The sequence below is a fragment of the Dendrobates tinctorius genome, unplaced genomic scaffold (genome assembly GCF_039654945.1).
Source record: "Dendrobates tinctorius isolate UK_male_01 unplaced genomic scaffold, ASM3965494v1 ptg000236l, whole genome shotgun sequence".
In the NCBI taxonomy this organism is placed as follows: Eukaryota; Metazoa; Chordata; class Amphibia; order Anura; family Dendrobatidae; genus Dendrobates; species Dendrobates tinctorius.
Window position 1 is genome coordinate 3,897,523 of NW_027361903.1, and position 13,250 is coordinate 3,910,772.

The 13,250-nt window shown below is 45.9% G+C and overlaps 1 protein-coding gene across 19 annotated transcripts in view; it reads left to right on the plus strand.

The window, feature by feature from the left end:
• Window positions 1-13,250, plus strand: part of ABLIM1 (actin binding LIM protein 1) — a 320,476-nt gene that overhangs the window by 226,435 nt on the left and 80,791 nt on the right. For all 19 annotated transcript variants that reach the window (XM_073556604.1, XM_073556597.1, XM_073556595.1 and 16 more), the window contains exon 7: window positions 6,317-6,404. In XM_073556604.1, the coding sequence (XP_073412705.1) occupies window positions 6,317-6,404 (88 nt within the window). The remainder of the gene's footprint in view (window positions 1-6,316; window positions 6,405-13,250) is intronic.

The window sequence follows — 13,250 nt, forward strand, 5'->3', positions numbered from 1 at the left end:
TTTTCACGGCTCTGCGTTATAAACTTTTGTGAAGCACTTGGGGGTTCAAAGTGCTCACTACACATCTAGATAAGTTCCTTCGGGGGTCTAGTTTCCAAAATGGGGTCACTTGTGGGGGAGCTCCAATGTTTAGGCACACAGGAGCTCTCCAAACGCGACATGGTGTCCGCTAATGATTGGAGCTAATTTTCCATTCAAAAAGTCAAATGGCGCTCCTTCCCTTCCGGACCCTGCCGTGCGCCCAAACAGTGGTTTATGACCACATATGAGGTATCGGTGTACTCAGGAGAAATTGCTCAACAAATTTTAGGATCCATTTTATCCTGTTGCCCATGTGAAAATGAAAAAATTGATGCTAAAAGAAAATTTTTGTTGGAAAAATTAAAATGTCCATTTTTTTCTTTCCACGTTGCTTTAGTTCCTGTGAAACACCTGAAGGGTTAATAATCTTCTAGACTGTAGTTTTGAGTAGCTTGAGGGGTGCAGTTTTTAGAATGGTGTCACTTTTGGGTATTTTCTGCCATATAGACCCCTCAAAGTGACTTCAAATGTGAGGAGGTCTCATTTTGTTGTAAAAATGAGAAATCGCTGGTCAACTTTTAACCCTTATAACTTCCTAACAAAAAAATATTTTGTTTCCAAAATTGTGCTGATGTGAAGTAGACATGTGGGAAATGTAATTTAGTAACTATTTTGTGTCACATACAGTAACTCTCTGGTTTAAAAATTCAAAATTTGAAAATTTTCGCCAAATTTCTGATTTTTTTTCCACAAATAAATGCAAAAATTATCGACCTAAAACATGAAACAACAATCTCAGAATCGCTAGGATCCGTTGAAGCGTTCCAGAGTTATTACCTCATAAGGGACACTGGTCAGAATTGCAAAAAATGGCCTGGTCATTAACGTCAAAATAGGCTTGGTCATGAAGGGGTTAAAGTCAAGTGACTCACTAGGGCTGGTTTCACATTAGCATGTCTGTGCGCAGCGTATGATCCGCATGCGTCACGGCATATACATATATTTAACATTGTGTACGCAGGGACATGCGTTTGCATCACTTCAAATGCGTATGCATGTGTCGTTTGGCGGTGTCCGTCGAACGCAACATGTTACATTTTTTGAGGTGTCAGTTATGCGCAGTCATGCGCGTGCGGATGAGTGCGTCAAAAGAACGCATTACTGTCTATGGGAACGCATTGGTACGCATGCGCACTTCAGAATGAGCAGGTCCAGGAAGTGTTAAATTAAACATTGTTTTTATTTTTGTTAATAAAAATTCTTTTTTTCCACAGTAGCTGTCTCCCTGTGTTTTCTTTATCTCTTTATTTAAACGTGTGTATTGTTGAGTGAAGTATTAACGGGTGTGACAGTCAAGGTGGTAGTATTAAGGATTACAGGTACATTTTACTTATTAAGGGCTTAAACCATTTCGTCTTGCCATGCCACACGTCCAATATCCGAAACAAGGTAGGCAGCAAATGTATCCCTCATTTGGGCGACTTCCACTGTTGTCCTCAGAGGGTGATCTTGGTAATCCTACCATGTGGTAGTAACAGGTTCCTCAAGTTCTAAGTGGTGTCGCTCTTTCACCAGGGTGTAATTGTGCAGAACAACACACCCTTTCACAACCTCCATCATTTCCACGTCCAAATGAGCCAACGTCCACGGTGACAAATTGACAGCATCTGCAGTCGCCATGAGAACAATTGAAAAGTGTTTTTTGTCATTGAAATACTTGGATCCACTTCCAGCAGGTTTCAGAATCCGAATGTGTTTGCTGTCCACAGCCCCCAAACAGTTTGGAAAATTACAAATGTCCTGGAATTTTGCAGCATTTTCCAGCCAGAGTTCAGTTGTGGGTTGGGGGAGGAATTCTTCATGCAGAACGTCACATAAAGACCTGCGGGTGTCTCCAACAATCCCAGAAAGCGTGGACACTCCAGTCCGGAATTGAAAATGTAGAGATAAGGTCTCTCCGGTAGCCAGGAAACTGCTAAGCAGAAAATGGGAAAAAAAATCAGTACATGGCTTTTAGAACAATAATATTAATGACACGTGTTTCTTTGTCAAAATTACATACCTCAGGGTCAGCAACAGACGTTCCGCAGCAGAATTGCTTAACGGAGCTGTGAGTCCTCCCTGGTGATGGATCCTCGGACACAAAGCAGCAAGTCATTGAAGATCTGTTCCGACATTCTCGTGTACTCCAAAAACTTCTCCGGGTTTTCCTCAGTTCTGTGTATGAGTGGTGGGCTCCACGGCTCTCTCGGACTTCAACGATGGGGTGTTCCCAATAGCGATGATGACGTCTTCTCTGTCTTTCTCTTGTTCTTTCTTCTTCACAAGCCACAGCAAAGGCAACAGCCAATGACAAATCAAGATTAAGAAGGAAGCTCTCCAGCCAAGATTCATCTTGCAGCAAAAGACGAGGACTTCATCAGTGCGGTGTGCCTATCTAGAAAAAAAAGGAAACGGCACAGTACTTGGCTTCGGTGCACGGCCCCTGGCAGCAAGTCCTATTTTCAGCCACAATTTCAGTTTTCATTCCAAAAAAAGGCAGCACTCCATAGTAACTAAGGCCTTGATATGTGACAGGCTGAATAAAACTCACCTACCACTTAAAAGTTACTATGGAGTGCTGCCTTTTTTTGGAATGAATATATATATATATATATATATATATATATATATATACAATATCCCATGATACACGCCCATTGGGTGTCTGGGGTCAAGGAAACTCTACTGGAAAAGCATTGGAAATATCAGACGCATGCGCACAAACAACGCAAACGCATACACACATGCACATGCAGCTTTTTTTGGCGTCATGCTGAAGATGATGCTGATAAACGCTGCATAAACACGCGTTTCCATGCGTTTGCACATGCAGATGATATGCTGCGCACAGAACCGCTAATGCGAACCTAGCCTAAGAACTTATATGCACCATGCGTTTACTGCCTGCCTAGGTAAAGGCCATATCGCTGTGCAATCCATAGAACAATAAACATGACCCATTACCAGACCTGCGGTGCAGTAGAGATTGCAGTGACACCGAGATCTCAGTGTCCCTCACCCAGCGCACGTTTCGCATCCAGCTTTTTCCGGGGACGCATTGTCCATTACTGGATGTGATCGTGACCCCTGTGAACCTCTGACCAGAGTCGTGATGGAGAATCCCTTTGCCATTCTTGTAGTGGTGCTCTGGTGCTCGGAGTTATCAGCCGGACTCGCTTGGTTGAGCTTCCTCCGTAGTTATTGAATGATAGTGTTGCGGTATTTGGGGTCCTTGTTGGGGGAGGCTCGAGACATAACCCGGATTAGTGGTGTCCTGTCTGTGGTGCTGGGTTTATCCCGGTGGCCGCCATCCTGTGCTCACTACGGCCGGACGGCGCCACATTCCTGAGGACCAGGGGCGGTGGTAATTCCTGCGGATTGTCTGCAGTCGTCTTGTAGGGACAATCTTCATCCGACTCCTGGGGACTTAGTCGTCAGGAGCCTCCGTCCTTCATCGCAGAAATGTGACTGTTTCTAGTTAATGAAATGTCAGAAGCGGTGGAGTCTGACAACTAATGGCTGACACCGCAAACTAGCCGTCAGCAGAACAGCAGCCACAAACTGCTACAATGTAGAAACATCCGGATTGTATCAGCGTCATGGGGGACAAAGCCTTAACATTGAGTGGGGAAGAGGATGATACAGTGTGGATGATGGGAGTCCTCTGTCTCCATGATCTCCTGGCTGTGACGGACAATTGTGATACCATGTACTGAGCTCAGGGACTGAACCGCGACCCCCCAGACCGAGGCTCCGGGAACCTACATGTTACACTGGTGGTAATTAGTAACCTACTGAGCGAGTGTTGTGGGAGGGCACTGTATCTAATCCTCTCCTGTGTGATACTGACTGCTGAGCCGTGTATCTAATCCTCTCCTGTGTGATACTGACTGCTGAGCCGTGTATCTAATCCTCTCCTGTGTGATATTGCTTGCTGAGCGTTGTATCTAATCCTCTCCTGTGTGATACTGACTGCTGAGCCGTGTATCTAATCCTCTCCTGTGTGATACAGACCACTGAGCCGTGTATCTAATCCTCTCCTGTGTGATACTGCTTGCTGAGCGTTGTATCTAATCCTCTCCTGTGTGATACTGACTGCTGAGCCGTGTATCTAATCCTCTCCTGTGTGATACTGACTGCTGAGCCGTGTATCTAATCCTCTCCTGTGTGATACTGACTGCTGAGCCGTGTATCTAATCCTCTCCTGTGTGATACAGACCACTGAGCCGTGTATCTAATCCTCTCCTGTGTGATACTGCTTGCTGTGCGTTGTATCTAATCCTCTCCTGTGTGATACTGACTGCTGAGCCGTGTATCTAATCCATCCTGTGTGATACTGACTGCTGAGCCGTGTATCTAATCCTCTCCTGTGTGATACTGACTGCTGAGCCGTGTATCTAATCCTATCCTGTGTGATACTGACTGCTGAGCCGTGTATCTAATCCTCTCCTGTGTGATACTGACTGCTGAGCCTGTATCTAATCCTATCCTGTGTGATACTGTCTGCTGAGCCGTGTATCTAATCCTCTCCTGTGTGATACTGACTGCTGAGCTGTGTATCTAATCCTCTCCTGCATGATACTGACTGCTGAGCCGTGTATCTAATCCTCTCCTGTGTGATACTCTCTGCTGAGCCGTGTATCTAATCCTATCCTGTGTGATACTGACTGCTGAGCCGTGTATCTAATCCTATCCTGTGTGATACTGACTGCTGAGCCGTGTATCTAATCCTATCCTGTGTGATACGGTCTGCTGAGCCGTGTATCTAATCCTCTCCTGTGATACTAACTGCTGAGCCTGTATCTAATCCTATCCTGTGTGATACTGTCTGCTGAGCCGTGTATCTAATCCTCTCCTGTGTGATACTGTCTGCTGAGCCGTGTATCTAATCCTCTCCTGTGTGATACTGACTCCTGAGCCGTGTATCTAATCCTATCCTGTGTGATACTGACTGCTGAGCCGTGTATCTAATCCTATCCTGTGTGATACGGTCTGCTGAGCCGTGTATCTAATCCTCTCCTGTGATACTGACTGCTGAGCCTGTATCTAATCCTATCCTGTGTGATACTGTCTGCTGAGCCGTGTATCTAATCCTCTCCTGTGTGATACTGTCTGCTGAGCCGTGTATCTAATCCTCTCCTGTGTGATACACTCTGGTGAGCCGTGCATCTAATCCTCTCCTGTGTGATACTCTCTGCTGAGCCGTGTATCTAATCTTCTCCTGTGATACTGTCTGCTGAGCCATGTATCTAATCCTATCCTGTGTGATACTGACTGCTGAGCCGTGTATCTAATCCTATCCTGTGTGATACTGACTGCTCAGCCGTGTAGCTAATTCTCTCCTGTGTGATACTGACTGCTGAGCCGTGTATCTAATCCTATACTGTGTGATACTGACTGCTGAGCCGTGCATCTAATCCTATCCTGTGTGATACTGTCTGCTGAGCCGTGTATCTAATCCTCTCCTGTGTGATACTGTCTGCTGAGCCGTGTATCTAATCCTATCCTGTGTGATACTGACTGCTCAGCCGTGTATCTAATCCTCTCCTGTGTGATACTGACTGCTGAGCCGTGTATCTAATCCTATCCTGTGTGATACTGACTGCTGAGCCGTGTATCTAATCCTCTCCTGTGTGATACTGACTGCTGAGCCGTGTATCTAATCCTCTCCTGTGTGATACTGACTGCTGAGCTGTGTATCTAATCCTATCCTGTGTGATACTGACTGCTGAGCCGTGTATCTAATCCTCTCCTGTGTGATACTGACTGCTGAGCCGTGTATCTAATCCTCTCCTGTGTGATACTGACTGCTGAGCCGTGTATCTAATCCTATCCTGTGTGATACTGACTGCTGAGCCATGTATCTAATCCTCTCCTGTGTGATACTGACTGCTGAGCCGTGTATCTAATCCTCTCCTGTGTGATACTGTCTGCTGAGCCGTGTATCTAATCCTATCCTGTGTGATACTGACTGCTGAGCCGTGTATCTAATCCTATCCTGTGTGATACTGACTGCTGAGCCGTGTATCTAATCCTATCCTGTGTGATACTGACTGCTGAGTCGTGTATCTCATCCTATCCTGTGTGATACATTCTGAGGAGCTTCTGTATCTAATCCTGGTGAATGATACCCGTTGCCCCTGTGCACAATCTTGGACGGTGCACTTGTCACTCGCTGCGCTCTCGGGGTACGGGGGAGATTTCCGGGGCCGCAGGTGCCGGTTGCTGAGCTTTGTGTCTGTTTGCTCCGCAGGCGGGGGACAAGCACTATCACCCGAGCTGTGCACGATGTAGCAGATGCCACAAAATGTTCACCGAAGGAGAGGAAATGTACCTGCAAGGTAAGACGGAGGCGCGAGGCGCTGAGGAGCCTCATTGTGGCTCCGCTCTGTCACTTCTCATCCATAAGTTATAATGGCAGAGACTGATATAAGGTGCGAGAACACGGAGTCGCTGGGGGCGCAAGCCTGTATTAATATATTAATATTCCATCATCAGTATTGTAACATAACATAGTTTTGGAGGCTGAAGGAAGACCTTATGTCCATCTAGTTCAGCCTATTTTTAGTGCAGTTGTTCTGCATTGTTGATCCTGGGGAAGGCAAAAAACCCACAGAGTAGAAGACAATTTTCTCCATAGGGAAAAAAATTTCTTCCCCTAAGCTGGGTCAGCCATCTACCTATAATATTCTGTTATTCGTAACCTTCTATACTGTTACTCACAAGAAAAGCCTCCATTCCTTTCTTACATTCATTCAGTTGGGGGGTCTTCAATCAGTAGTAATTTATTTACAGAAAATATATATATATATATATATATATATATATATATATATACACACACACACACTCTGTCAGTTCCCCCCGCCCTCCCTGTGAGAGTCATTGGGGGAGGTTTCCCTTCTTGGGTCCAAGTGACTGTTATATCACTGCCTTTCCTGCTGCAGACTGACGCTTTGCTGTAGGGTGCACGGTTTGTCGGTTTGGTTCCTGCTTGCAGTTAATAAATCTGTTTCAGGATAAATCTAGAGGGCAGAAAATAAGTGGAGGTCGTCAGTCACCCAGACAGCTGATGAGCCCCATACCTCCCAACTTTTGAAGAAGGGAAAGAGGAATAAAGGCTTTTTAGACCACACCCCAGATCACACCCATTTTACAAAGTCACACCCATGTCCACGCCCCAACCGCACCCATTTAGCACTGCTGATCACACTGACTGGTACTGAGAGCTCAGTGGCTGGCATTATGGGCACAGTGGCTGGTACTGAGGAAAAGAAAGAACAGAATGAAAAAAAGGAGAAAGAACAGAGGGAAAAAAAGAGGAGAAAGAGAGAACAGAGAGAAAGAAAGAGGGGAAAGAAAGAACAGAGAGAAAAAAGAGAGAGCAGAGAGAGAAAGAGGACAGAAAAAGAAAAGAGAAGAAAGAGGGGAAAGAAAGAACATAGAGAGAAAGAACAGAGAAAGAAACATGGGACAGAAAAAAGAACAGAGAGAGAACGAAGTAGAAAGAAAGAAAAAGAGGGGAAGAAAGAGAACAGAGAGAAAGGGAAGAAATAACAGAGAGAGAACAGAGAGAGAAAGAAAGAGGGAAAAAACAGCGAAAGAACAAAGAGAAAAAGAAAGAAAGAGGGGAAATTAAAAAAGAAAGAGGGGAAAGGAAGAACAGAGAGGGAGAGAGAAAGAGGGGAAAGAAAGAACAGAGAAAGACACTAAAGAGAGAAAGAAAGGAGAAAGAAAGAACAGAGAGCAAGAAAGAGGGGAAAGAACAGGGAGACAAAGAGAAAGAGGGGGAAGAAATAAACAGAGAAAGAAAGATAGAAAGGGGACAGGAAAAAAGAAAGAGGGGAAAGGAAGAACAGAGAGGGAGAGAGAGAACAGAGGAGAAAGGAAAAAAAACAGAGAAAGAAAGAGGGGAAAGAAAGAACAGAGAGAAATAGAACAAAGAAAGAACAGAGAGAAAAAGAGGAAAGAAAGAATGGATAGAGAAAGAAAGAAAGAGGGGAAAGAAAGAACAGAGCAAGAAAGAACAGAGAGAGAAAGGAAGAACAATTAGAGACAGAAAGAAAGGGGAAAGAAAGAACATAGAGAGAGAAAGAAAGAAGGGAAAGACAGAAATAAGAGAGCGAGAAAGAAACAGAGAGAGAAAGAAATAAAGATTCTATAAATATACTATAGCAGCCCGGCTCCCATTGTAGTGCCCACCTGAGCCTCCCGATGCAGGACCTATCATGATCCGCTCACATGGCCAACATCCCTGAGTCCAAGGCAATCCGCTGTCAGAGGAGGACACTGTGATGTGCCTCCATTGTTCCGTCACAATCTCCTCCCGAAATTACCTAATTTCCGGTCAGCTTCCAGCACGTCACTTCGGGTGGAAGTGCTCCTCGGGTCTCCGCCTTGCACTTCTGTGTCCACGGGAAAAGTAACCTCCCGGCCGGGGCAGACTCAAAATCGGGACTGTCCTGCTGGAACCAGGACGGTTGGGAGGTATGAATGCTCCACACCATACACCTTGTACACGCATGACTCCACACACGCGGCTCCGCTCCGCACACCTCGTACAAGACACGTGGCTCCGCTCCGCACACCTCGTACAACAAACGCAGCTCCGCTCTGCACATCTCGTACAACACACGTGGCTCCACTCCGCTCACCTCGTACAACACGCAGCTCCGCACACCTCGTACAACAAACGTGGCTCCGCTCCGCACACCTCGTTCAACACACGCAGCTCCGCTCTGCACATCTCGTACAACACACGTGGCACCGCTCCACTCACCTCGTACAACACACGCGGCTCCTCACACATCGTACAACACACGCGGATCCGCTCCGCACATGTCGTACAACACATGCGGCTCCACTTTGCACACCTCGTACAACACGCGGCTCCACTCTGTACAACACACGCGGCTCCGCTCCGTACATCTCATGCAACACACGCGGCTCCGCTCCGTACATCTCATACAACACACGCGGCTCCGCTCCGTACACCTTGTAAAACACGCAGCTCCGGTCCGTACACCTCATACAAAACACGCGGCTCCGGTCCATACACCTCGTACAAAACATGCGGCTCCGCTCCGCACACCTCGTACAACACACATGGCTCCGCTCCGTACACCTTGTAAAACACACGTGGCTCCGCTCTGTACACCTCGTAAAACACGCGGCTCCGGTCCGTACACCTCGTACAACACATGCCGCTCCGCACACCTCGCACAACACACACGGCTCCGCTCCGTACACCTCGTAAAACACACGCGGCTCCGCTCCGCACACCTCGTAAAACAAACGCGGCTCCGCTCCGCACACCTCGTAAAACACACGCGGCTCCGGTCCGTACACCTTGTAAAACACACACGGCTCCGCTCTGTACACCTCGTACAACACACGCGGCTCTGGTCCGTACACCTCGTACAAAACATGCGTGTTGTGAGCTCATTTTCGGATTTGCCTCTGGCTTCTGGTGAGGGTTATGGAGCTGGCTGTGCTGACAGAGGAGTAGTGAGTTCTCTATCTGGACTCCCTCTGTTGGTGAACGGAGGTAATGAAGCTGATCTAAATGGCAGAGACCGGCCACCTGAGGAAGAGGACTGCGATTGGACATCAGGAGTTTCTGATTGGATTTAAAGCAGCCGACTCCCTAGTCTCTTGCTGGTGATTTTTCCTGACTGTGGCTCCTGGTTTCCAGTTTGGTTCCTGCCTTCCTAATGCTAAGTTTTCTCTGCTATTGTTCATATGAGTTTTTGTCTGGTTTACTTAGTTTTTGTGTTCAGCCAGCCCTGGCTGGGACTGGGCTGAATCCCCATTTTGTCTCTGATCAGTTGGTCTCTTTTGCTCTGTCTTCAGAATATACCTGAGTGCTGATATAGTGATTTTGAAGTCTAGTGACTTCAGGGCCTTTTTCTATCAGACGTGTTGGATATTTTTTTTGGCAGGGTTTTTTGCGTGATTGCAGACAGCAGCTTTTCTTTCCTGTCCTTTCTAGTTAGCGAGGGCCCCATCGTTTGCTCAGCCTCTCTTTCTATCTGTGTCTGTGTTTTCATCTTGTTTCACCGACAATACATGTTGGGGGTTGTCTATTGCTTTGGGGTCTGCTCTGGGGCAGTTTAGATTTTCCCTTTCTTTCTTTAGGCTTATTTAGTTCTCCGGCCGTGACGAGGCGTCTAGGACCACCGTAGGCACGCTCCACGGCTACTGCTAGTTGTTGTGGATAGGATCAGGGGTCTGCAATCCGCTAGTTACCAACCTCTCCGGTTTTCTGGGCTTAGCTTGCTTTTTGTTTTTTCCTTCTCGGTGACTCATTCATAACACATGCGGCTCTGCTCCGTACACCTCTTACACACCCGGCTCCGCTCACCTCGTACACACGCATCTCTGCTCCGTACACCTCGTACACACGTGGCTCCACTCTGTACACCTTGTACACATACGGCTCCGCTCAGCTCGTACACACGCGGCTTCGATCCACACACCTCGTTCAACACACGCGGCTCCGCTCCGTACACCTCGTACACACCCGGCTCCGCTCACCTCGTACACACGCGTCTCTGCTCCGTACACCTTATACACACACACACACAGCTCACCTCGCACACACGCGGCTTTGCTCCGTACACCTCGTACAACACACGCGTCTCTGCTCCGTACACCTTGTACACACACGTCTCTGCTCACCTCGTACACAGGCGGCTCCGCTCCGTACACACGCGGCTCCGCAAATGTGAAACTAGCCTAATACAGTGATCACAAGGGATATTATACACAGGAGCTCTGTATATAGTGTCAGTGTACAGGTATTACAGGGATCACCGGTGATATTATACACAGGAGCTCTGTATATAGTGTCAGTGTACAGGTAATACGGGGATCACCAGTGACATTATACACAGGAGCTCTGTATATAGTATACAGGTAATACAGTGATCACCAGTGACATTATACACAGGAGCTCTGTATGTAGTGTCAGTGTACAGGTAATACAGGGATCACCAGCAACATTATACACAGGAGCTCTGTATATAGAGTCAATGTACAGGTAATACAGTGATCACCAGTGACTTTATACACAGGAACTCTGTAGTATACAGGTAATACAGTGATCACCAGTGACATTATACACAGGAGCTCTGTATATAGTGTCAGTATACAGGTAATACAGGGATCACCAGTGACTTTATACACAGGAGCTCTGTATGTAGTATACAGGTAATACAGGGGTCACCAGTGACATTATACACAGGAGCTCTGTATATAGTGTCAGTGTACAAGTAATACAGGGATCACCAGTGACATTATACAAAGGAGCTCTTTATATAGTGTCAGTGTACAGGTAATACAGGGATCACCAGTGACATTATTCACAGGAGCTCTGTATATAGTGTCAGTGTACAGGTAATACAGTGATCACCAGTGACAGTAAACACAGGAGCTCTGTATATAGTGTCAGTCTACAGGTAATACATGGATCACCAGTGACATTATACACGACCTCTGTATATAGTGTCAGTGTACAGGTAATACAGGGATCACCAGTGACATTATACAAAGGAGCTCTGTATATAGTGTCAGTGTACAGGTAATACAGGGATCACCAGTGACATTATTCACAGGAGATCTGTATATAGTGGATAGTGTACAGGTAATACAGTGATCACTGGTGACATTATACACAGGAGCTCTGTCTATAGTGTCAGTGTACAGGTAATACAGTGATCACCAGTGACATTAAACACAGGAGCTCTGTATATAGTGTCAGTATACAGGTAATACAGGGATCACCAGTGACATACACAGGAGCTCTGTATATAGTGTCAGTGTACCGGTAATACAGTGATCACCAGTGACATTAAACACAGGAGCTCTATATATAGTGTCAGTATACAGGTAATACAGGGATCACCAGTGACATTATACACTGGCGCTCTTTATATAGCGTCAGTGTACAGGTAATGCAGTGATCACAGGTGACTATACACAGGAGCTCTGTATATAGTGTACAGGTAATACAGAGATGACCAGTGATATTATACACAGGAGCTCTGTATATAGTGTACAGGTAATACAGAGATGACCATAATATCACTATTATACACAGGAACTCTGTATATAGTGTCCGTGTACAGGTAATACAGGGATCACCAGTGGCATTATACACAGGAGCTCTGTATATAGTGTACAGTGTACAGGTAATACAGAGATCACCAGTGATATTATACACAGGAGCTCTGTATATAGTGTCAGTGTACAGGCAGTACAGAGATCACCCGTGATATTATATACTGGAGCTCTGTATATAGTGTCAGTGTACAGGTAATACAGGGATCACCAGTGACATTATACAAAGGAGCTCTGTATATAGTGTACAAGTAATACAGTGATCACCAATGACATTATATACAGGAGCTCTGTATATAGTGTCAGTGTACAGGTAATACAGTGATCACCAGTGATGTACACAGGAGCTCTGTATATAGTGGATAGTTTACAGGTAGTACAGAGATCACCAGTGACATTATACACAGGAGCTCTGTATATAGTGTCAGTGTACAGGTAATACAGGGATCACCAGTGACATTATACAAAGGAGCTCTGTATATAGTGTCAGTGTACAGGTAATACAGGGATCACCAGTGACATTATTCACAGGAGCTCTGTATATAGTGGATAGTGTACAGGTAATACAGAGATCACCAGTGACATTATACACATGACCTCTTTATATAGTGTCAGTGTACAGGTAATACCGTGATCACCAGTGACATTATACACAGGAGCTCTGTATATAGTGTCAGTATACAGGTAATACAGTGATCACTGGTGACATTATACACAGGAGCTCTGTCTATAGTGTCAGTGTACAGGTAATACAGTGATCACCAGTGACATTAAACACAGGAGCTCTGTATATAGTGTCAGTATACAGGTAATACAGGGATCACCAGTGACATTATACACCGGAGCTCTGTATATAGTGTCAGTGTACAGGTAATACAGTGATCACCAGTGACATTATACACAGGAGCTCTGTATATAGTGTCAGTATACAGGTAATACAGTGATCACCAGTGACATTATACACAGGAGCTCTGTATATAGTGTCAGTATACAGGTAATACAGTGATCACTGGTGACATTATACACAGGAGCTCTGTCTATAGTGTCAGTGTACAGGTAATACAGTG